This window comes from Micrasema longulum, unplaced genomic scaffold, assembly GCF_059751315.1.
Source record: "Micrasema longulum isolate JH-2025_06_02 unplaced genomic scaffold, ASM5975131v1 h1tg000859l, whole genome shotgun sequence".
Taxonomy (NCBI): Eukaryota; Metazoa; Arthropoda; class Insecta; order Trichoptera; family Brachycentridae; genus Micrasema; species Micrasema longulum.
The window spans coordinates 726,420-753,435 of NW_028278051.1; the positions used below are offsets into that span (position 1 = coordinate 726,420).

The 27,016-nt window shown below is 32.4% G+C and overlaps 1 protein-coding gene across 3 annotated transcripts; it reads left to right on the top strand.

The window, feature by feature from the left end:
• Positions 1-1,705: 1,705 nt before the first annotated feature.
• Positions 1,706-27,016, top strand: Gclc (glutamate--cysteine ligase). 3 transcript variants are annotated; one of them, XM_088231186.1, is made up of 11 exons: positions 1,706-2,265; positions 2,357-2,727; positions 10,224-10,407; positions 10,815-10,987; positions 13,052-13,251; positions 17,697-17,896; positions 19,325-19,496; positions 21,512-21,709; positions 24,032-24,220; positions 24,707-24,888; positions 26,201-27,016. In XM_088231186.1, the coding sequence occupies exons 2-11, from the start codon at positions 2,466-2,468 to the stop codon at positions 26,370-26,372; spliced, it is 1,932 nt and encodes a 643-aa protein (XP_088087312.1). In that variant the 5' UTR covers positions 1,706-2,265; positions 2,357-2,465; the 3' UTR covers positions 26,373-27,016. The 3 variants fall into 3 exon arrangements, with proteins under 3 accessions (XP_088087312.1, XP_088087309.1, XP_088087310.1); XM_088231183.1 differs by having other exon boundaries at positions 1,706-2,024; XM_088231184.1 differs by having other exon boundaries at positions 1,706-1,811.

The window sequence follows — 27,016 nt, forward strand, 5'->3', positions numbered from 1 at the left end:
TTCTAATTATTTTCATGAATTATGATTTTTACATAATTCTTATTGTACTTGACTTACAAAAAAAACATTATTTAATTAAAAATAATACGGTTAATTTTTACTAATTTTCTTGGAGGTACCTACCGAATCAGCATTTCAAACATTTATACAATATTTTAAAATATGACAGTGTTGAGTAAAGAAAAGCCTGTATCATAACTTATTCCCTATTTATTTATTTAAAATCTTGCAGTATAATAGCCTTATTATATCTGTATTTTAATTATTTTCGGGAAATAAGACTGAATTTTTTTTATTGGGCCATCTTGGAAACCTTCTAGTTTTCCACAATTTTTTACACTGTTTCAAAACACGGTCTGAAAATTGAACAAAAAAATAGTAATAATAAATCTTTACTAATCATTTTATACAATGTTTTTCATATAAAAATAATAACAAAGGTATAGAGAGTTAAATGGCGGACTTATTGCTTTAACAATGCGTAATAATAATTAGATTATGCCCTTCGTTATTGGAATGCCTATATTAGGGTTGCTATAATTTTTAGATTACGAAGACACCCCCTCCCAATCACTTTTATCGACATTCATAGCTTTATTATAAAAAAATATTGAAATATAAGAAATTTAAAAAAAAATGGAAGACATAAATACAATTAACGGAGATATTGAAAAAAGGTTCTTTAAGAGTAAAATGCTTGACTGGCGAAATGTGTTTTTTTTTGTATTTATAAAATAATATAGGCTAATGGGTGAAAAACCAAATAGAACCTTTCGTAACAATTTATTTCATCCATTCTTCTCTCACCATCACTCTACCCTGATTTTAGTGAATTCATTTTCACAATTTTTGCCCTATCATATTTTTCCGACGTTTTCGTTTTTTGAAGCAGATTTTTTCCCCTTTTATAGAATTCAACGCTTGACATTCTCTCATTTAAAATATATTTAATTATGGTTTTCACTGTGTCAATAGAAAGCGAATAACTCACACATAGAATTAAGAGACTGTTCTTAATTCTATGACCGCACATAATCTGTTCACCGATTTTTAATTACCTAGTGAGAATACACGTTCAAAGTGTGTGCGCGTATTAATACTAGATACATAGAATTAAGACTATTCTTAATTCTATGACTAAATATTTGCTATGTCCAATACTATCGGAAAATTATTTTTTTTGTGCGTAAATTTTAAATCCACCGGAAAAAATGCTTCTCAGACAGGAACACTGAAGCCTGAAACACAGACCTCAAAACCGGGATAATATCCCTGTTCACCGGGACGTAAGGCTATAAACTGTATATTATACTGTGCCTTACCCTACATAGCTCTTTTATTTAGGTATTTGGCGTATAATTTAATGATGATTATGATAGCAACTTTGTTACAATGTACAATGAATAGATAAAATTGTGTTTTTTTTTTAAACCCAGAATTGATTTTTATAAAAGGACAGATATTCAGAATCATTATTTCTTTAGTATACTTTTTTTAACACAGTACTGTGTGGAATGGAACGTATCCCCGTGTTAAAAGAGGCTTCAGTGTATAGGTATTATCAAATTATATACATATTATGTCCCTTCGCAGCCGTCAAAACCCATGCTTTTTTCCATTCGAAATACTATTGGTTAAAGTTTGAAATATTCGTGAATGACCCCATCTGTTTTTTAAACATAGAACTATTTTACATATATTTTTTATCTGTCAGAATGGAAGATCCTATCAAAAAATACATTTTTAAATAAAATCCGATTGTTTTGATTCGTGCTTGTGTTGTGTTAATCGTGTCGTTTGTATATGTATAGGTTGGATTGCCGGAGGCCTTTTCTGGAGATCGAGAATGCCAATGACATCGTGACATGCCTAATATTTACCAAATACAGTGAATGGTTGCGCAATAATAACTCAAGCGCGGGAATGACTTAGCGCTATCTTTAGTACAATATACATATAAAATAAAACGACACCAAAACTCTGTCAAACGGTCTATCGCGGAAGTCTGGTTCGGTCGTATGGTGGTGAATAATTTTAATGAATTATTAACAGGATTATCAATCGATATCATTACTTAATTATTAATAAATCAAATTGACTTGAATTTTGCTTTTGCCATCTACGCAATATCGAGTTTATATGATATAAACGACATTTATTTTCCGCCGCTTTTTTTGCCGAATGAAAGGTGACACCTTGGTTTCGAAATAACATTTTTTGCGAGTTATTTCATGAGTTTTAACCTTATTTCGTGTTTTGGTACAGGTATTTTGCAGCGACAGTATTATAGTTATATTTGATTCCTCAGAATTTTGGTACCTTCATTAGGTTGTCTAACATAACCTTATTCTTTCAGTATAAACAAGTTGCCAGTAAAACGATTAATATTGAAATATCCAGAGTGTTTTGTTAGTTTTATTTTAAAGAAACGTTAAAGTGATCGAGTATCGTGTGTATTTGATAAAATGGGTCTTTTAACCGAGGGCAGTCCATTGTCTTGGGAAGAAACAAAAGCTTTGGCTGATCATGTAAGAAAACATGGTGTGACTCAGTTTATAAATCTTTACAAGAAACTTCGAGATCGCCAGGGAGACACGTTAATGTGGGGAGATGAAGTTGAATACATAATTGTAAAGTTCGACGATGTAAACAAACGAGTGACAGTCAGTCTAAGGGCCCAGGAAATCCTCGCACAGCTCAACGAAAAGGAATTGGCAGATCCGACAGGTAAATTTCAATCAAACTCACATCAAAACCTTATTATTACGCCGGAGGTCTTTAAAAATACACATAAAAAAAATATATACTAAATTTTGTGTTGTTACAAGAGTGTACAGTGTTCTGGTAAAGTGAAAACTTGCATAGACAGGATTAGGCACGGGTAACTCAATTTTGAACCGGTTCAAACACTTCGAGCTGTTGAGCTGCTGCTTAAATTTCTAATAGGTGGCTCGCAGCGGTACATTGTGAGTTTCGTTTGAATCATACATGTTTATCAATCATTCGTCGTAATATTTGATCAATCATTCGGTGAGCCATGCATTTATTTGAGCCGAACTGTGCAACCTGTATCGTTCGGCCGTTTTGTGCTCGTGACGCGCGGCAGCCGCGTGAAATAATTTGAGCTGATCTGTGAGCTGGTTAAAAACTCCAGCTCAAGTACTCGAGCTGCGAGCTGACTTGCAGCTCAAAAAATAATCTTGAGTTACCCATGCCTAGACAAGATCAATATAAAAAAAGCTGTGTCCACTACTAGGCTCCAAAAAGTTAGTAATTTTTTCATTTGGTTTTTATCATATTTTTTAGTTCATTTTTGAATTTCTGTATAGTCTCTATTTTAATATTTATTTTAGTTGGGAAACCGAGTTCTATATACGTATTTATAACACACACACACACACACAACAGATACATTGAAACTCAGAGCCGATAACAGGTTTCCACAAATTGTACATAGTTAGTAAAGAAAATATAATACATATAAAGATTATAACATATTTATATTGTGAGTTCAGTCATTGTACATTTTTAGTCCATTATTTATAAGTCGGGATTGGCCTATTCTTATTCTGGCTCTTTGTATGTGGTTGTGTTGTGATCTTCTTGTGTTTTTATTGTGTATGTCAGTTACTCTTGTCAGCGAGATGTCATCGTCTTTGATGTGCCCTTGTGTTGTTTTATTTTACCTTAAATTTCCAACATTTTTAATAAACACTGCATCAAAACCATTTTCAGTATATCCACGAAAATTAGAGATTTTATAAAATCATCAATGGACCGGAACCCTCTCGAAACTGACGATATTTACAAGCTCAATTGTAAAAATTGTCCCAAAGTGTACATCGGGCAGACTACCAGAAAAATTACAACGAGAGTAAAGAAGCATGTTAGTGCATGCAGGCTCGGCTTCCCCGAAAAATCGGCTTTGGCCGAACACCGCATAGAAACGGGGCATAAGTAAAAGAAGCGATTGAGATTTACTACATATATGGAAAAAGTCGCAAAGATTCGAGATATTGGTGTAATATTTGACCAAAACTTGACTTCAAATGCTACATCAACCAACATTACTTCTAAAAGTATGAAAACTTTGGGTTTCATTCTTAGAAGTATAAGGATTTTGAATCAGTTGAAATAGTAAAACTCTTGTATATATCCTTGGTTAGAAGCCAATTAGAGTACAACTCTACTATATGGCCTCCTTTTTACTAAATTCACATAAATAATGTTGAAAGAGTTCAAGGAAAAATGTTGACGTTCATTAATTTCAAATTGCATATTCCTATAGAACAAATTTACCTATTCTGGAGGATTGCAGGACAATAAGAGACTTAATATTTTCATATAAAATCATTAATTCTAAATTCTGTTGTGAACTCCAGGATTTAATCAATATTAATATACCAATACGTAGAACTAGACAAAATACTCTATATTATTGTCACCCTTTTCAAACCAACTATCTTTGTCACTCATTCATAACGCGTATAAACAGCTAGGAAATGAATGTACCTCTCATTTCAGGATTTTTAACTCGAGTCTCTGTGAATTCAAATCATCTCTTTATTTTTATAATGTTCTATAGTAACAATTAACTATTAATTTGCAAAAGCTACTTATGCTTACGATCTGCTGTTAACTTATTTTATGTTCATAATATACCGACTTTTTTATATCTTTTGTATGCTGACATACATATATGTATATATTATTTTTTTTTTGTTATTTTTATTTTTCTTTTTATATATCCGTGTTTTAATATTGTTTTTTATTTTTATACAACTGAACTCATTCTGTTATAATTTATATTGTAAAAGGCACTTGTGCCGTATAATAAATATATACAGCCTCATAGCCTCACCTAGCCTATCTACTAGCCTATCGTAGAATCTAGCCTCATAAAGTGGAGTAGCCTATTATACTGATAAGATAAAAAACTATTGAAATATTAGCGAAAGAGAAATAAGTAAAAGATACAACATTTGTTATGAGTTAACCTTTATATCTATTGCAATATATATTTTAAACATTTTACTATTTTAATAGTTGATTTATTAATCTACTTAGTTTTGTAAATCAATAACCGGTAATGCTGTTTTTTTTCTTTTCTTTTTTTATTTACAATATAAGAAATATTAGCGTTCCTATAATTTACACAAATATTTCAATTTTGGTGACCATTTTTAATGAGTTGTAAATAACTCACTATTAGAAATGGAAATCAAGTTGGGGTTTGAACCTCGGACCTCTGATCCGGATCACAACCTGATTCTAAAATAGATTTTAAAAACTAAATAACCGAAAAAATTACAGATAGTCCCTTCTGCCATCTGACTACCGAATTATTTTATGTTATATTGTTAGTCAAACACTTATTTATAAAAACCAAGGTTAAATTAATGTCCTGTAAAGACATTTAAATATGTATTTTATTATAGGTATAATTGCAATGGAAATCCATCAAGAAGTGATTATCAATAAATAAAATAAATTAAATTTCGCGAGAAGTTTTCCATATAAATTTTCGACAGTAAAACTGTCAATTTATTTATTTTTAATAGCTGTGTCTGTAGCTTTTGTTTATGTTCAAAATGGCCATGGTGCTACACAGCAATACAATAAATTCTTGTGCTTATTAAATACAAAGTCATAGGTATGCTTATTAAATACAAAGTCATGGGAAGTATTAGTGCATAGCATATAATTAATGAATCCATGAAAGTTAATTCAGTTTGCTTCATAAAGTTATGTATTAAATGAAAATTTGATAAAAATGTTAGTTAATACATTTATATAGACATTTTGCACAAATAGAAAACGTCACCGAGTAGTAATTTATGTGTTAAATTTGTCGCTAAGGCCGCGATTACAAACACCTTCTTTGTCGGTACACATCGAAACGGTATACTCAACTTTTCTACTATCTCTATCTACCTCGGTATGATGAATTTTGATCATTATTTGACGTGTCGATATGTGTTTTCAGGAATATAAGACTATCGATGAACATAATATATGAAGTGGTAGTATTTATTTCCCATTGTGGCAACATTTCTTTTGAAGTATTACCATTGTATCTTGAGGCACATGCACATGCACATTATGCTATCTCAAACGTCATATGATCTGACACATGTGCTGTTAGTACCTCGAGTTTTCAAATTCAACCGATAGATGGCAGGGGCGAATCGTGTATAGAAGCCATTATGCGCAGCTTACCATTATATTTGACTATCTATAATAATGTTTTACGGTGACTTTATTTACAGAAAAACAAACACACAATTACTATTTCTTCTTTCAAATATAAATAAAAATATTAATAAAGCACGCCCAGCACCAGCAATGAGCCGAGAAACTAGCCGATTACTCCAGCTTATTTCTTCATACAAATAAGTGCACTGTATATGGAACACATTAAACCCAGTAGTGGGATTTTTCTCCTAGAGTTAACTTGCAGATTACACAAATTCTTTGAAGGTTCTCGATTTGGAAAACAGTATTTCAAACGTTATTTCTTAAAGGCTATTTTTCTTTGAGATGATACTTTTGACATATGATTCGCAACACTTGTGGCGCTCGACGTGGCCGTTTTTGGCATTATTCATTTCTAGAACAAATCGGCCAGTTGACATTTCATAGAGAATACCTTATAATGACTGAATTCATTGTGCTATTTTTTATAAACTTTTATATAAGTTATGTGTTAAATTATGTGATAATATAGCTACACAATGTAATATATCACGAAGTTTAGTTTATTTCATAGATGAGAGTTGTTGTATCACACAAAACCACAGAAAAAATAGCAATTTATAGTATATGTCACTTACATTATATTATGTACCTACCATTTATTTATTTATTTAACTTTTTGTACATAGTGTTATTGCCAAATGGCAATTTCTTCCAACCAACCAAAAAAATAAAAGTTTTATTTTTATAATTCAAGTTACAGAACATATTTAATAGAAAAAAAAGATTAAAAAGCTAAAGATATATAAAAATAGAAATAAATGTATTTGTTTATAAATTACCTTAAATCAAAACTATTACTGAATGGGAAAAAGGAAAAAAGAGGAAAAAGGAAAGGAGGAGAGATTAAGGAAGAGAAGGGAGATAGAGAAACGACGTTTACCTGTATCTAAATATTTTTCAATAGTTCTATCACCGTGTCGGATGTCATACCAAAGGTTCCGTGCCATACCGGCAAAAGGTTTCACTGATTATTTAGTAAGAAATCAATGGTTACAAGTTAGGAGTATCTAAATAATAACTTTTAGTACTAATGTTATAAATTTTATAGAGCGTATCAGTTTCAAAAGAAAAATACTTATCTTCTCGTATTATTCAATAAGATTTTTAAAGATACTAAAGCCGTTTATTTCTAGGTGTAATATGTTACCATACTATTTAAAAATATCAAACATAAACTTAGTTGCGTGTTAATATATTAAATTATTTTCTACCTATCTCGATGTAATATTATTATTTTATAAAATTTTCGACTCTTGAAAACTTAACAGTTTTCAAAGTTTCGTCGGAACAAAAGTTGTTTGCAAAAAGCATTGTTTTTAATATGCTGTGAACATATCATTGTAATTAATAAAAATAAACTTCTGCATTAATGGGTTACTTTGATACTGTCTTATGGAAAACATGTTTGCAAATATTTGAATTAAACACTACGTATTTGTCACGCTGTCTAGTTTAACATGTACAATAAATATTATTATCACTATCATAAATTTGTAGATTAGTTATGTTATTACATAAGAAAAAGAATCTAATTTGAGAAATATGGAAGCCTAGACGTTATTGGCTGCTTTGATTGAACGGTTGAACATCCGTATTTCTTGGATTCTTCCATCTGTTGAGTTTTGTGAAGAAAAACTCTGTTATTTGTTAACTTGTTATTAACTCTGTCAGTTCCAGGATGCAGAACTAAGTTTGCACAGAGGCACTCCTTACATGTTGGTCCAAGATCCTTCAATCTTCTACTTAAAGAATTGCAAAACATTAAATCACTGATACCGTTTAAAGTAGGTTTGAGGCCTTGGATTAGCATGGAAGGAATAGATGGACACCTTCTTTAAAAAAAATTAGTTAAAATTTATAATGAAATACTGCAAATAAATCCTGTTTTTTGTTCTATCAGCATAAGATGTTAATCTTGTTTTTTTTTTCTTCATGGTTATGTCATACCATATTTATATGCTATAAACTTTTAAATCATTAAAAAAGGAATGGTCCACGCTCAGATGTTGAAGTCTTTGTGGGCATTTTTTCCAAATTATGTTATAGCTTAATTTTAAGATGTATTTTTTAAAGTGTATTTTTGTAATTAAAATTCTATGTAAATATATGTAGGTATGGAAAAAAAATAATAACAAAAATAAAAATTTAGAAAGCAAACTAAGGTTATCCAAGAATGGTAAGATGATAATCATCTGACATTTAATATCGATAAAATAAAAATACCTTTGTTTTTTTATAAAAATTATAAAATGCGATAATGCTTGCTAATTTTTGAATTTTCAACATTTTTAATCTAAAATTAGATTCCATAAATATCTTGGTGTTATCATTGTTTGGAATCTACGATGGGAGGTCCAGGTCTTGGTTAAGAAAGCTGTGTCACCTATAATGCTTTCCTTGAGGCATCTAGATGTTGCCACTCTCAGAAGTGTGTACTTAGCTCTATTTTTTTAATTTTTTTTTATATGTAGTTGCATTATTCAATACCTTGCTTGTAATGTACAAGGTTAATATATACTTCAAAGCGATAGTTATTAATTTGTTTACTTTAATGAAAAACTTTATTTCGTTATTTTATGTAAGGATTAGTAAGATGTTTCGGCTGTGACCTGTTTCAAGAGGAAACCACAGAAAACTCGTCAGAAGAAGGCGGACCGTTGTTATTCGTCAACAGATCTTCCGATCCACCTGAACAGTGTTCGGCATTTGGTGTCCTGCTATCATTGATACCTTTTATTGCCTTCACTATATCTGTCATGTATAATGATACCTCTCTTGACAAGTCCCTGTGACTAATCACTACATGCACATTGTGTAAATCCTCATTTAGACTTCTGCATCGCGCCTCCAGTTGCATTCTCTGCAGACTAAAAAAGGGGCAATGCATCAATAGATGGGAGACATCTTGGAGAGTAACATCATCGCATGGGCAAGTGTTGATCTCAGATATTTTGAATCTGTGTAAATATACTTAGCTCTATTTCAATCCACTGCAACCTATGGAATAGTTTGCTTGGGGGGATTGTGTGGCATTTAACACAAAACCTTTCATAATTTCACATAGGTAATTTATTAATAAAGATCATATTCCCGTGCCCTCCAACATATCCATCAGAAGCTCAGAGTAATAATTCTCTAGAGAAGCCTTTAAGCTCTATTGCATAGAACAAAAGCGTTCCAAATTTTTCGTTTGGTATTTAGTTTAACAACAAACGCATGATTGACAGTTTCGGTTCGCTCTTATAATTCTCAACTACTTACGGCCCGTTGTATTGCTGTAATCTGTAGCTAACTTCGTGGTCAATAATGTGGTGACTCTATTAGGTTATTACTCTAAAGTCAGAACACTTGTTTCAGTAAACATAAACCTGTTACAGATTTCATAAATAAACCATGACTGTCTTTTTTTCAATATACATTTATTTATTTATTCATTCAAAATTACACTCGTTTAAATATAAGTGAACTTATTAAGGCTTTTTAGGCTGTGCCCGTGTCAAGCCATAATAATTAACAATAAAAAATACATAGTTTAAATTAATTAGATTCAAATACAATGACATGTGATGTAATATAATAACAATCCAGAAAAACAAGGTATAAGTAATAAATAATAAAATTCCAAAGATACAATTTAAAAAAGGTAATCAGACATAAATATTAAAAAGTAAATTATACAAATTTAGATTCATACATAATCAAATATACAAAATAACAGTATCATTGAAGTCAATAAAATAATAGTAAAATATAATAGTAATGAAAAAAAAATAATATTGAAATTAATAGAAAACGAATATAAATATAAAAACATAATTGAAATATGGTTTCTAGAAACTCACTCTACACTGTAGTAAGAAATAGAAGTAATAAATAATATGCCAAACAAGATTGAGTACTAAATTAAATAATATAAAAATACACAATGAAATTTACGACATTTACGCTTTTACTAATTATTTCAGGTGTCAAATCTTTGTGGCGACCAGAATACGGAGCCTACATGATAGAGGGCACTCCGGGCCACCCGTATGGAGGCCTCATGGCACACTTCAATATTGTGGAAGCCAACATGCGGTACAGAAGAGCAGAGGCTTCTGCCATGCTGCAGCCAGGAGAGGTTTTGTTGAGCTTGACCAACTTCCCAAGGTTAGTGAACGTCTTAATAGTGTAGCTTAAAAATTAGTCATGTCTAGGCTGATAAAAAATATAGTCCTTTGTTTTAAATAGAACTTAAATCCTGGGTGAGTATTTTGGGTATAGCAAAGTAAAAATTGTTTTAAATTATTATAGAAATATACCACTAATGATACTTTAATCTACAATTTTTGTCATGGGCATCCCTTTTTTTAATAATAAATTATAATTATAATAGAACTTCCAACAAAAATTTTCATTGACAAACTTGAAGATAAACATGTTTGTTCATCAATTGGCTGGCTGGACAAATTTTAGATATTACAATGCCTTTTTTCAAGGATCCATACTTCATCACATCCTTTTTTAACGCGGTTATTGACTATTTATATTTGTTTGTTTTTTCCAAATTTTTTTAGATTAGGATGTCCAAACTTCACTTCGCCTCCTGCTCTCCCGAACCCAGAATCTGGTGTGAGTCGCTCCCTGTTCTTCCCGGACGAGGCCATCTACCCTGGTCATCCGAGATTCAAAAACCTCACGAGAAACATCAGAATGAGGAGAGGGGAGAAAGTGGCCATCAACCTACCAGGTAAATGATCTAAAATAGGTTTCAGACAACAACTTTTGACTGAAATTTACCCTGTTATTAAAATCTTTATTGTACCAAAATGTATAATTAACATTGAGGCAATTAACATTATGCCAAAATATTATAATATAACTATTTTATTTATTTATTTATAAACAGTTTATTACACATTTTTTGAGATTTAAGTCCCAACTCTATGGGGCCAAAAGTCCTGTCTTGAGTTGGGACGAATAATTAGTTAACATAGACATACGAGTGTATCACCACAAATATTATATGGATTGGATTTTCATTATTTGATAAATGCTTCTCATTCACAGCCTCATCCATATTTTCACCCCCATTTCGCAAAGCAGTCTGTAAGTTGCACACTGCAATAAAATCCACATTAAAATTATTTCCCTCATTGTTGCGGTTTTCCACTAGTCTTTCTTGGCTTTTAATTTCACTTTCTCCAATTTTAAAAAACCCCGAGGATAATTTCAAAAGATTGAAAGCATTCAACTCATCTTTGTTGAGATCATTTTCAAAATAAGCATCGTAATAATTTGATGTTCATTTTAATGTTTCTTGTGTTCTGTTGAGCTCTACTAAGATGAGAAACATTATAATAATTTTAAATATATATAGCATTTCAATATGGTCAACAGCAAATTCAAACAAGAGAGAAAAAAAAGGTGGTCATATATTCGGAAAATCATCAAGGAGTTTCCCAGTAAAATCCCTCCCGCTAAGGAAAATCCAGTCCTTAACTCCTCTCTTGAAAATAGTTTATGTCCCTTTTAAAAAATAAATAAAGGTAGCCTTTGACTTAATAAACATGTCAAAAGTAGATTTGGTCGTAAGTCATGTATTGTATATTATTATCTACCATAATATGTATTGTATATTTATAAAATCTTTATAACATTTTCTTTATAAGTATTGCTTAGCTTTCTGAAACGTTTAAATCACGATACATTAAATGCGGTTTTCAGCACTGTTATAATGCCAACGACGTTGTTAGATGACTAGTGATTTGTTTATTCACAAAGTACAGTAGTCTCGATTATCCGACCTAAACCGGCCACGGCAAGGTCGGATAAGCGAAAAGGTCGGATAACACATTTAAATTATTTAATTTAAAGATTCTTCTCATCGTTTCTTTGAATCCCATAAAATGTGTATGTGTATATTTATGTTTTTCCTTTCTGAAAATGTTTTTTTTATTTTTTTATATCTGAGCATGTTTTTCACTCTTCATTTTAATTCTTACCTTTTAATTACATTTACAAAAAAATTTTCTTCATTTTCAATATTATTTCCATTTGTAAATACTAACTACAAACTTTTAAATAACTTTTTTTACTTTAATTTTTATTTTTAAACAACTTCCATTTATGTTTTTTTTTTCCTTCTCTTTTTTGTACTTTCATTGATGACCTTACATAATATAATTTTTATATAATATGGAAACTTCACTTGTCCATTAGAGTTAAGTCTAACTGTGTAAAATATAAAGCTATGTAATCGTACTGCATGTTTCCTGAATAAAAGAAAATAAAATAAACACGTAAAATGATAAAAACGACATTGAAAATGTGTTACATAATTTTATTTGCACATCGAAAACTTTTCAAATATGTACATGTAACATAAACAAACAAGGAAACAATGCGCAACACGTCCTCTCAGCGAAAGAGCTACGTAAGCACTGAGGAGTGTCGCCTGGCGCGCGAAAGGGGCATTGCCCCGGTAGGTTGGATAACTCGGAAGGTCGGATAACCGAAGGTCGGATAACCGAGACTACTGTAGTATTAAATATCCGTTTTAAGCCCTAATGTCCACAATAACTAGGAAAATAAAGTGAATAGAATATTTTGAAGTGCAAATCTCAGCTCCAGCAGTTAACGGGTACCGGAATTGATAGCTGAGGTCTAAGCTCCGTCATTTAAGCGGTTAAATGATGCAATTTTAACGAGTATTTTTTGTTTATTTAAGGCAATTTTTAAGTATTCTGTTATGATAGAATTTACAATGCCTATTTTTGTTAAATCAAAAATCGTTTTTTTTTTACTATTCCAGTGTTTATGGATACGAACACCAAGCTTCCCGTCGACGAGTCGTGCGCCAAGGAGCCGGAAGCCGCCCAGCCAGGCCACGTTTACATGGACGCCATGGGCTTCGGTATGGGCTGCTGCTGTCTTCAGGTCACCTTCCAAGCCTGCAACATCGAGGAGGCCAGGACCCTGTACGACCAGCTTACTCCACTCTGCCCTATCTTGGTAATACAAACATCAATGGAGAACAGTGACGCACCCAGGATTTTGTCTTGGGAGGGGCCGGTTGAACAATATAAAATATATTTCCTAAGGAGGGGATTAATTAATGATGCGAGAGTATCTCCAAAAACCCAGTAAACTACGGTATCTCTAAAAACCCAACTTTTCAGGAGAGACAAATTTGTGATTTTTTTATACTTTAAACATCTGGTATTAAGAGACTTTAAAGTAAATTTGTTTTATAAAATACATTTATTTTTAAGAGTTCTTAATACTATAAAGTTTATTATCAGTTTTTAGACTTTTTTAATGCTCAAAATGGATATACATTTATTTACCCCTAAATATCTTTATGGCACAATATCAAATGTAGTATGGGAAAACAACTGATCTTTAAAATCAATATTTCACATCCGTCCTGCCATGAATCGAACCCTCGAGAATGGTGGGCGAACGCGCTAACCACTTCACAATGAGGCGGACTTATCTCCACTCGATGTCCTTTTTCAGGATTTTACCTGAGAGCAACCATTGAGTCCAGAACACTCACTCGGGGTCTGATTCTATCTGACACACAGAACTGTATTTTTAATCTGCCTGAATAAAAAATCTTAATTTTTTAATAATTTTAAAAAAATAAATTATTTTACCGGCTTTATCACTCTAGCAATGTCACAAGAGTATTTTGCATGATGATGATGATCGTTACTATGTATAAAAAAAAGCATTTTTTACTCTAAAAAGACTCTTTAAGACTCAGGAAACGGTTCTGTAATGTCGTGTTACATTAAGCAAAAGTCGAGATACCTTGAAATAACAGGTATTTAAAAACAAAAATTTAACTTTTATGTATACTGTTAAATATTATATTTTCCATAATTTATAAAAATAATCATATAATTTAGGCCTGTTATTGCAAAATACAAGTTCATTAAAATAATTTTTAAAAAGCCCTTCAGGTACCCTAGCGTCAAGTTTTTCGATGAATTCAATATATTAGATATAAGGCAATTATATATATCTAGAATAATTATGTTTGTGAAAGCAAATTATTCTATCAACTCCCAAAAGGAACACTCCCACACTATCAGAAGTCAAACTAGAGGATGGGTCATGGGGTCTACCACAAACTCTGAATTCGGGCAAAGAAATTTCAGGTTTCTGGGCCCCAAAATACTCAATATGTTACCTAAATAAAAAATCGGAAAATTTACTCAAAAACATTCTTACATAATAAATGGTATAAATTAATAATGTATAACTATATAGTTAATTAACTTGTAGGTAGTAATATTATTGTTTATTTTGCATAAAATTGTCTGCCTTAAAACAGGTTTTACCTAGTTAGGCAGACTAGACATGATCCAGAGAAATCTTTTACCTAACTGTGTATGTAGTAGATACAGTAATTGTTATTTTTGTTAATTAACCATTATTATTATTGTTTAAAAAATAATAGATTTATATCAAGTTTTGTATTCCATGTAGACTCATGTGACATCATAACCACACAGCGGTTAAAATATAATTTCTGGTCGTATTGGATGTCCCCTTCCGCAGTTTAGAGAAAAAGTGATCTAGACATGTCCTGACATGTGAATTGTGTCACTTGTTTCACAATCTTTCAAAGGTTAGGGTCACACCGTAATAAACTCATTCTCCATTGTACTCTATGAGTTATGTAAGCAATTACTCATGAACTCTCTTTTATATCTCCACTGACCCGCGTAGCATGTGCTAATCAATGGTCATTAGTATTTTTTTCTGTTACTTTACTCGTTATCATTTTTAGTATATATCGACGGTAAAAAAAAGCTAAGTGACTGATTATTAATATCATATACACAGACAGCTATTAACATGTCCGCGGTTATGCCGGCTTCAAGGAACAAGTCGTGGGTAATGTGGGGTAATATTTTCACTGTTAGTTATAGAAGGGGATTGATTAGTTTCACAATTTTGATAATATATGGTTCTGTTTCTCCTGATCGGACTTGTTTCTTCTGATTTATTATAGAAATAAAAGACGAGTGATACTTTAATCCGCAAATTCGGAAAATCCAGTGACCGGTTTCTTCGCTTTCCCGACCTCTTTGAGACTGGTATTTTATTAAGGAGTTCAGTGTATTTGTACAAAACAGAGGTAAGAATAGAGAATTCAAAATTCTATGAAAGTAAATTAAATAAAATTATTTTTATCTCAAGGATCATTAACAAAATTTTTCGGGTTAACTAATGAGTTGATATAATGCTATTTTAATGAGGTTTAGTATTGTACATATATTATTTTTATTTTTAGTGTCCCATCCTTCGTGAGTGTGATTTTTGTCAATTATGATTTCTGGAAAACAACGGGTAAAAAGTCGTTAGTAAAAATATATTACAGAAATATTTTTTTTAAATTTACTTTTGTACAATTTTGAATTCCTTGTCCATACCTCTGTTTTGTATGAATACATTAAACTCCTTAATAAAAATACCAGTCTCGAAGATGTCGCAAAAGCGATGAAATCCCCTATGCCCAGAATTCTTAGGTCTGCCAACAAACATACCAGTCTTGATTTCTTTGATAACAAGTTGTCTTCTTTCAAACGATCACTGAATCAAATTCAATTATAAACACCTCTCTCCCGCTTCCACTCCCACAAAGTCTACTATAAACCATTGAGTCTTTCTATTTTTTTTATAATAATTTTCCATGTATAAATGTGTCCATAAAAATGTCCATTGGGCGTATATATAAATAAATAAATGAAACCGGTCACTGGATTTTCCAAATTTGTGGATTAAAGTATCACTCGTTTTTTATTTCTATAATAAATTACAATGAACTTCCATCAAGAATTTTCACTTACAAACTTAATGGTTTCTTCTGGTTTACTAACAAGCTGCTGAACTAACATAACCTATCGCCGTCAGAATTGGGAAAATTAAATTGAGGGTGACAGACAAACTTACTGTATATACTTAAGTTGCTCTGACGGTAATAGGGGCATTGAAAGCAGCAAACGTAAATTCTAATAAAAAAATGCATATCTTTTATAAACAAAGAATTAAACTCTTGTGAGTACTTTTTGTAAGTTTTCTTTTATTTTGCCTAAAATCACTCTTAAAATTATGTATTTTTCTTTAGTAGAATCAATAATAAGATATGGTATAAAGTCGTGGGGACATTCGACTAAAACTAATATTAAAATGATCCAGGGTCTACAGTACTCTATAGTTAAGCGAATTGTACCTGCAGAGATTTACGAACAAAGAAGTAATAATGATCTCCTCTACAAAACAATCAAAACTCTGCCTGTTCGAGGACTACTGTGGCTTTGCATCATTTTGGAACAATTTAATAGTAATACATTCAAGTTTGCTCTCAAACATAAACATAATACACGCTTCACGTCTAATGATGGCTTGGTAGTACCTAAAGTATGTAATAAATATGGAAATAGAACTCTCAAATATTTGGTACCTAGAATTTTTAATTTATTACCAAAAGAACTTAAATTTAACTCACATTGTAACAAGAGCAAAATAAGAGAGTGGCTACTTGATCAAGAGTTTATATATGAATAGTAGCTTAGGTGTAAATTTTTTAATTTTTCATATATTTTCTTGTATTTAAAAAATAAATTTAAATATTATTATTTGTATCAACATGTTTATTCTGATCTTTCCGGCTGTTAATTTTTATCTGTTATTCATTGTTTTTATAAATGTAAATAATATTATTAATTTAGTATAAATATAATCTTCACCAACAAGCTACAAAAAGTGGCTCGGTGAGATTTTAGTTTTAGTAAAAATATAACAAGTGAATTTTTTTTTTTTTTTTAAATTGTAAAAATGTATAATTATACTATTAAAATAATAAAAAATAATTTAAAAAATCACCGTTCATTGCAGCTAAAAAAAATTGTTTTTGCAGTGTGTGGATCTGAAAAGTGTCCACAAGACCTTTAAAACGGATCCAAGTAAGTGGGTGGGGGCTTTGAATATGTGATTCCCATTTAAGATATCACAGCTCCGATGATGCGCCACTATACTGCCGTGCAATCCGTAAACTGCCATAACTCAAAAAATCCACTTTGATGTTGATAAAAACTTCAGTTTTTTTTATTTCACCATAAAGCTATCACGGAGATGATTAATTTAGAAGAAAAAGTGTCTCATAAGAGTCATTAAAAAGAAGAAAGAATTTTTTCTCTTCACATCAGCTATTGCACACAAAAAGTTGCCCAAAACTAGTTAAAATGCAGTATCAAAACTTGATATTACAAAAAAGGCCAAAGCTTAATTGAAAATGTTGATAACGAATTGAAATGAACATTAGTAATATATTAACTGCAACATTGAGTAGTTTTTAGTTGATTTGAGAATACCGTAATTATTTTGTCAAAAAAATTAAGCGACTATTCATCCTATATCGTATTGCTATTGTTTGTTTTCAGTTGGCGCTGTCAGCAGCTTCACCCGTGTACCGTGGGATGCTGACCGACGTCGACTGCCGCTGGAACGTCATCTCAGGGTCTGTAGACTGTCGCACGCGCGGGGAAAGGGGTATCACTCCGCTCGCTCCGACCGACAAGTTCCGCATACACAAGTCCAGATATGATTCCATCGATTCCTACCTCTCGCCACTCGCCGATAAGTGAGTCTATGAAAATAAATATGAAACTATACACGTTTTCACGTGATCATTACAAAAGCATATCAGTATCATATGAACATCACACGCACATCAATATCTCATAAACATCACACAACACATTAATCATTATCACATGAACATCATGCAACAACACATTAATATCAACAATATTTTGAGTTTGTCCAAATTTTGTAGACAAGGACTGGATTCAATTCCCCGGGGAGCTGTTTATATTAACATATTACAACAGATATGAAGAACATTTAAGATAGGGTAATATAGAAGTCTACGCATCTACAGGGCTTATGACCTGTCAATGGCTGGTGGCCACTTAAACCAGTAGATGCCTAGACTTCTATATTACCTTCTTTTAAATGTTCTTCATCTCTGTTGTAATATGTTAATATAAACAGCTCCCCGGGGAGTTGAATCCAGTCCTTGACTACAAAAATTTGGACAAACTCAAAATATTGTTGATAAATTCACCTGGTCCATGAAGAAGTATAGAAATTGAAAAAATAAGATTTTCAGGCGTTGCCTAGTATGTAGGTGAAATAATTCAATTAGGTGAATCTCACCCGCATAAATAAAGGTTTCAGCTCATTAACTTCACAAACATCAACAGATTAAAGAATTGAAGAAGTATAGATGTTCAAATAGGGGTAGAATGGGGAATGTTACACAGTGTGTAATGTGGCCACTTAAACCAGCCATTGACAGGTCATAAGCCCTGTAGATGCCTAGACTTCTATATTGCCTTCTCTTAAATGTTCTTCATCTCTGTTGTAATATGTTCACATTAATATCTTTTGAAAATCACAAAAAACATATTGATATCATACAAATATATAGATATAGCTCAAATTTCCTAAAAAAAAAAATGGTTTTCAAGTTATAGACCTAATATCATACAAAACTTACTTATATCATATTATGAACACCTCATGACATTATCTTAATATCACAAACACCATGGAACACCATAAATCTTTATTATATTTATATTTTTTCATTTAAATTATTTATTGACAATTCTTAATGGAATTCCATTGTAATGATGTAATAACTTATATTTACATATAAGTTGTTAATTAAAAAAATACTTGGTACACTTCCACTTATTTATTTTGACCAATTAGCGCTTTCACCCTCTAATGGGCATCTTCAGACTGGTCCGAAGATGTCTGAAGATGCCCATTAGAGGGTGAAAGCGCTAATTGGTCAAAATAAATAAGTGGAAGTGTACCAAGTATTTTGTAAATTAATAATGTAAATATAAGTTATTACATCATTATATTTATATCACAAATCATTACAAATATCATTTATATAATGTGAACATTGCAAAATATTATCAAACAAAACATGCTTGAACACCGCAAAACATCACATATAAGAACACTATACATCAAATTGGAATATTTTCAGGTTTAATGACATTCCACTGACGTACGATGAGAATATATACCGACAGCTGAGAGACAACGATATTGACCACCCGTTGGCTCAGCACATTGCCCACCTCTTCATCAGAGATACGGTTTCCCTCTTCTCCGAGAAAGTCCACCAAAATGACGAAGAAGACACCGACCATTTTGAAGTAAGCGGAACATAAAATAATATCCCTCGTTTTCAATTACCCCTTTGTCTTTTTCTCGACTAACATCGTGTTTTGGAACCATTTTGTGGTTTTCTTGCTTATCTTCCGCTGTAAAAGTTTGTACATGTTTTAAAGACATCGAGCTATTGGAAAAGTCCAAAGATGTGCTACAAAAATCCCCAAATTACTCAAAAGGATGCCTTACTTTCATCATTGGAAGAACGACGAAAGAGAGGGGACTCGATTGAAACTTATAAGATACTCAATAATTAATATGACTGCCCCCTGCATGAGATGTATCAATTAAATCCCAATACAAATTTACGGGATCATAACTGGAAGATCTATCGTCCCCAATTCCACCTAGATCCCAAGAAAAACTTCCTTTCCAGCTGGGTAGTTTTTTTATTTTTTTTTATATAGGAGTTGCTTTATTATTTACCTTGCTTATAATATACAAGGTTTATATTTCAAAAGTGGATTTTTCTGCAATTAAATTTCTTTAAATTTATCTAAACTGTTGGGATCAGGAGGGATATACTAATGTGGGCCAATCAGGAACTTCTCAGCATTTGCTTATGTGGAGAGAAAACCATTTAAAACTCTTCAGGAGAAGCCGGCCTGTTGGCAGTAGTCAACAGGCCTTCCGTTCCACTAGAGGAGTGTTTGGCATTTTCTTCCTTACTTTGGTTTATTTTACCAATAGCCTGCACTATATTAATCATGTAGAAAACTACCTCTCGTGTGAGTTCTTTATTACCTATCACCGATGGGATGTCGCATAGATCTTCACCCAAGCTTCTGCATCGCGCCTCCAGCTGTTGTCTTTGAAAGCTGAAAAGGGGGCAATGCATCAACAGGTGAGGGACATCTTGAGGAGTTTCATCGTCGCGTGGGCAGCTGTCGATTTCGGAGAGCTTGAAGCGATGCAGGTAGCTCATAAACCCACCATGACCCGTAAGCATCTGGGTGAGCTCGTAGCCAGCATTCTGCATTCTCCTGAAATCATAGGCATGAAAAATTGTAGGGAAAAACATTTTAGTTACACTTCCGGTTGTCTCACTCAAATAGCGATCGTTCCAGAGTTGAAGATCCTGCTTCTTATTTTTCTTTTGGCAAAACTGAGCGGAAAATCGGCGATGAAACTGAGCGGAAAATCAGCTGGGTAGTTTTAGACTGGAATAAATTGCCAATTCTAGTTGTCCATTACGATTCGGTTAACCAGCTCAAGAACCGTTTGGATGCTTTTTTGAAGGAAGAAGAATTTGGACAAAAAGCAGTACACGAGATATAGGCGCATCAGCAAAGGCTGCCTGCCTATAACGAATAAAAATAATAATGTTTTAGATCTCATGCTCAATTCTGGCAAAGAGAATGTGAATTTTTTTGTAAATATAAATGCTTCTGAAACCGTATACTTATCACCTTGTCTCCGAGTTATAAAAGCAAATATTGGAAAACTTTATTCAGTGCCAAATGCAATATTAAATACTTTTTTTTGCCTATACGATACATGTCGGCCTAGTAGGTCAGCGCGTTTGCCTACCAAGCAAGATTCCCAACATGGTTGGCATTAAATATTTATTTAAAAAGGTGTATTGGTGTATGGCTGCGATTGGTGTACCAATGTAATGCCCTATGCACCATTCGGTGCGGAAAAGGAGTGTTGGTGGTGGAGACACGCATCGTCTAACTGTAATTTAAGTTGTGAATGATTTGCAATGTCATTAAACTGTGATAGTTCATAATTTTCATGAATTAATCCCCAAATAAATTAATTCAACACAAGAAAAAATATTTGTTGATAAAAAAAATGGTCATTGCTACAAATTGGTAGATCTGTCATCAGATAATTTGCATTATTACCAAATTTCAAAGCCATATTAGAGACATTTGATTATTTAATAACGAAAACCCAGATCAATTGATGATTGCTAAAACCATACTAGTAAAGTACATTATAATATTTTTTTTTATTTCCTAACAATTTATTTTGACTTGTTTTCTTGCTTCAGAACATCCAGTCGACCAATTGGCAGACGATGCGCTTCAAGCCGCCTCCCCCGAGGTCTCCGATCGGCTGGCGCGTGGAGTTCCGCCCCTGTGAGGCACAACTTACGGACTTTGAAAATGCTGCCTTCGTTTGTTTTGTCGTGTTGCTGACCAGGGTCATATTGAGTTACCAACTTAATTTCCTAATACCAATTAGCAAGGTGTGTATTTAAAGTTTTAAATTGTTTCCAATTATTGCGTATCAGACGGCGTTATTGCAAATTGCCAAAAATGTCTTATTTTATAATACCATTTGTTGAAATATTTATTTGGAAATTAGAAATAACCGATTGCCATATTAAAGCTCTCTTTGACAGGAATTCAATTCTATATTGATTTCCTTTTGTAAATAAGTTAGAGTTTTTAACTCTTTCCCCGTGTTAAAATTTGACTTATTTTATTTATTAGTTTAAACACTCATTTTACATATTTTATCTGTTTATTTATTTATTTACATTCATAAGTTTATTGTACATTATTTGAGGCATAAGTCCCAACTCCATGGGACTAAAAGTCCTGTGTTGAGATGGGACTAGCAATTAGTTGACACAGACACATGAGTATATCATCACAAATATAAGATCAGAAACACATTTTTTAAATTTTTTTTTAAATACGTATATATGGCACATCAATATGGTAAACAGTAAATTCCAACATTCGGAAAGTCATCAAGGAGTTTCCCACTCAAATCCCTCTCACTAAGGAAAATCCAGTCCTTAACTACTTTCTTGAAAATAGTTTTTGTCCTTGAGAGCTTAATACGCTCTTCCAAAATATTGAACACTCTTGGCGCGATAAATGAGAGATGCCTCTGACCAAAAGTCGTACGGGTTTTGGGTATAACATAATTCATGCTCTGGGAAAACCTCGTACGGACATTTTGCTGAGACATTACATTACATTATATTACGGGCTTGAGAAAAATCACATTTTAATTTTTTTTGTTCTCACCGGGAATCAAACCCGGAACCTTCCGTGCGTGAGTCAAGCGTCTTGACCACTACACCACGGAGGCCGCCACTGTAAGTGCTTCTTTTAGGTACAGTTGTCTCATATCCAGCACTTTCATGTATTGGAACAGCTGTTCTGACGGATGTTCTCAATAATGATTTCTGTGAAATTATGAGAAAAAATTATGAAAAATTATGAAATTATAAATTATTAAATTATGACTTTATACTTGATGAATACTTAAGCTACTAACCTGTTTGATAATAAATTACTCACATATGCTGTGAGAACTGCATAGTAGTGCTGTCGTAGGCGCTCACAGACCTTTGTGAGCACGGCGGTGAATGAGTTTTTTTACAAAAAACATTTCCTTTTAATACATTTAAAGGTGTTATTTATTTATTTATTTATATACGGCATTTCAGCCATTTACATATATGTGGTATAAAGAGTGCTTAAAAATAAAAATATTAAAAAAAAAATCGAGTATGAAATATTAATATACTCGTACTGTACACATTATTAATTACTTGAAATACATATATATTTTAAAGAAATTATACAATAACAAAATACATTAATCAATCAAATTTTAACTATTCCAACCCAATCTTCTGAAGATGATTTGCTCTTTTTGATAAAAAATATGTTGGTCACTTAATTTTTTAAGTTAGGCAGAGATAAACTAAATATATCAAAATGTGATGCATATTCATTCCCGGTATTCTGTAATCTAACAATAGGTGAGTTATATTGAGCTACCGTTCGAGAATTTTGACAGTAAAATATTGTAGATGTTCTGCTTAATCTAGGTGGTACATAGAATGCAATCAATTTCAGTAGATCAGGGGTATCAAACATTGGTTTTATTATTTTATATAAAGTCGTAAGATCGGTCGATGTTCTTCGTTCTTGCAATTTAGTTAATTCAAGAGAGTCTAAAATTTTGTTATAATTTAATTGACTAGTAGAAAAACCCATCTTAAAATTAATATATCTAAGAAATTTATACTGAATTCTCTCAATAGAATCTGAGAAAGTGATTTGATAAGGTGACCATATTGGAGAATTATAATCTAGTTGGCTTCTAACTAGAGATGTGTAAAGATATTTTAATGTGTTTATATTATTAAAATCTTTTCCGGTTCTAAGCACAAATCCTAATAATTTTACAGCTTTGTTAGATATTTTAATAATGTGCTCTTTAAATAATAATTTTGAATCGAACAAAACACCCAGATCGCTCACATTTAGTTGAGCTTTCAATGAAATAAGCAGTTTTTTTGTCATCCTACTAAAACAAGTTAACCTATGACCTACACAATGTTGTTAGCTAAAGGACAAAATGCAATAATGAGTATTTTATTTTCTAATTGATACATTATCTTTATCTTTGCCTATGCCGCTTCCCCGTTCTAAAGACTTCGTCGCCAGCTTTGTGACTTGTTTCACCCAAATCAATAGATAAGTGCAGTCTAGCCCCCGTGCTACAGTTCCTTGTGATCGGCTTAGTGTCGGATTATCTCTAGGTCGACGAGAACATGCAGAGCGCCCAGAAGAAGGACGCGTGCCGCTCTGGCAAGTTCTGGTGGCGGAGTAACGTCACGACCCCCGGCCTCACGCCGCCAGAGGCCGAACTCAAGTGCCGACGCGGGGACGCTAACTGTTGCGCAGACGAATTCCAGCTCATGACCATGAACGAGATCATCAACGGGAAGGTGAGTCGTCGGATTCAGAAATCGTATAAAAGTCCCTTGCGCATTACACATGTGCGTATCAAATCCCTGTTTTAAGATAGACGGACTTTTTGTAGAAAGTCCAGACAATGGCAACTATGATATTATGAGCCCATTTATTTATTCATTCAAAATTACAAAATTAAATATTTATGAACTTATTAAGGCTTTTTAGGCTATGCCCGTGTCAAGCCACAATAAATAACAATAAAAATACATAGTAAAATTAGTTAGATCAAATTATAATGACATAGAATCACAATCTAGAAAAAAAGGTAAATGTAATAAATAATCAAATTCCAAAGAATACAATGCAAAAAAGATATTCAGAAATAATTTTTAAAATATAAATTATACAAATTAAGAATCACATATAATCAAATATACAAAATAGTGGTATCTTTAAAATCAACAAAATAATAGTAAAATATAGTAGTATTAAAAAAAATATCTCGTTCTGTCCGGCAGGAAGGCACGTTTCCCGGTCTGATAGCGCTGATCGAGTCTTACCTGGGAGGGATGGACGTGGACGCGGACACGCACTGCACCATCCAGCAATACCTCAAGCTCATGCAGCGCCGTGCGGCGGGAGAGCTCCTCACCACCGCATCCTACGTCCGCAAGTTCGTGACAACGCATCCGCAGTACAAGTGAGTCACGGGCATTAAAAAGACAAACAAACTAACAAACCATCAACAATGTTTTGAGCATGTCCAAATGCTTGCAGACTGGCTGGATTTTCTCCCTAGGGAGTTGTTCATATTTAAATTTGTTGCAAAAGAGAGGGAAAACATTTTTAAAAGGGGAATGTGGGAGTCTAGGGATTTACAGGCCTTTTGGCCTGTCATTGGCTGGTTTACATTGGTGGTAAAAGTACAGTCAGTAAAATATTTTTTGTGGTAAAACATAACACAAAATGAACTTATACTTGTGTTATTTTATTTTATTTATTTTTATTTTTTATTTTATTTATTTGGATAACCAACAGCTATAATTATCTTATATATATAACAAAACAAATAACAAATAAGCCAATTACAGGTTTTCACAAGTAGCATCACAGTAAGTTAAAAAAGATTCTCGAACATAAAATGAATAGTAATTAAATATAAATTTAAAAGAAAATAAAATACTACGAATTATTTCGAAAGCAAACGTCGTACGTCATTAAGATTATTTGCAAATAAATCTATGTTAAATGATTTATTTATTACATTAAAATTATTAAAAGTTCGCCATAAATATGAATTTTGCCTATAATTAGATGAAATAAGAGGTATGTGAAGAAGAGGGTTATTTCTTAAAACTTTGGAAGGAACATTGATAGAAAGTTTGCATAGTAGTTCAGGACAGTCAATTAAACCAGAGGCAATTTTAAGTAAATAAATAATATCCGCTATTTCCCGACGTTTTTGCAGAGGCAATAGGTGATGTTTTTTACATATATGAATATACATATACAATATGGTCGGATTGAAACTCAAGTTTCAACCGGAAACACATGAACTTTATGATTTTTTTAAAAATATTTTCAATGCGTGATATCTGCACATTGTACATAGGATTCCATATTTGTGACGCATATTCTAAGTTGCTTCGCACTAATGTACAGTAAAGGATTTTAAGTTATGATAATATATTGTTCGCGATCTAGCAACATTACGCGGGCACTTCACGCGTGAGCGCAGGCGGGATGTCGTGCAGGGGGGGGATAGTTGGGAAACTTTTGGACACATTGCGATGTATGCAAACTTGGTTCCATGCGTCTTCGGGTATATTATAATTCTACGATACATGCATTGGAACTAATAATAATTATTAACTTCGTGATTATTGTCACAAGACAACTCAATATGACGGATAGAAAGCCGATGCTTTTTTCGAGTTCCATATGGAACTCTCGTCACAGATTGGTTAAGTTCCTCTGGCTCCCGGCGCCTCATTTCATGTGTCTATTTCCAGGCAAGATTCTGTGGTGACCGAAGAGATCAACTACGACCTTCTGAAGATGGTTCACGCCATTCAGTCCAACGAAGTGTCCTGCCCGGAGCTGCTGGGGAACTGCGTATTTACCAAAACCAAAGAGACCATTCCGGAAGCACTGAGGAAAGTACTCACGAAGGAGTGTGCTTAAACATGTCTGTACAGTAGGCGTTCATTTTACACATTTCCACGTTGTTACTGTGATAGGAAAATTCCGCCATTTTCTTTTAAAGAACTGACATTTAGCGCATTCAATAATAATTGTACTATGGAAGCCCTCTTAAGTGTACAGAAAAAAATATCGACGCTTACATTATAATAATGTGTATTTCAATTTTGACTGGTTTTCAGGACGAACAAAAAATCTTATAGTTTAATAGCAAAAAATTGCGCTGTATTCTTGAAAAGTTAAAATAATGAAATTTATCGTTTGAAATAAATACACACAATATTTTAAATACATCCTTGTTAAAAAAAAAAAATTTTGTTTGTGTGATACAGTGGAACCTCTATATTTGTTATTAATCTGCTCCGAGGGTCTATCGAATATAATATATGACAAATGAATGTATGATTGTTAAAACACCTTTAAACCACATTTGACCGAAAATAACTTTTGTTTTAGAAAGTATCGTAGTGGTAATCACCGATTTATACTCCAAACATCCAAAACTCTATTAGCCCAATTAATGTTTTACTGCAAACACACAAGGACAAATGATTGTAAAAAAAAATGTTTTAATTTAAAATGAAGTAAGAATGTATTCACACGAGCCTAGAGTTTGACTGTAAAAA

Bases quoted from the DNA above. Each gene is read 5' to 3' on its own strand.
- Gclc (XM_088231186.1), top strand. From the start codon at position 2,466: ATGGGTCTTTTAACCGAGGGCAGTCCATTGTCTTGGGAAGAAACAAAA. The intron at 13,252-17,696 runs GTAATACAAACA...GTTTGTTTTCAG, and splicing joins CTCCACTCTGCCCTATCTTG to TTGGCGCTGTCAGCAGCTTC. The intron at 19,497-21,511 runs GTAAGCGGAACA...TTCTTGCTTCAG, and splicing joins AAGACACCGACCATTTTGAA to AACATCCAGTCGACCAATTG.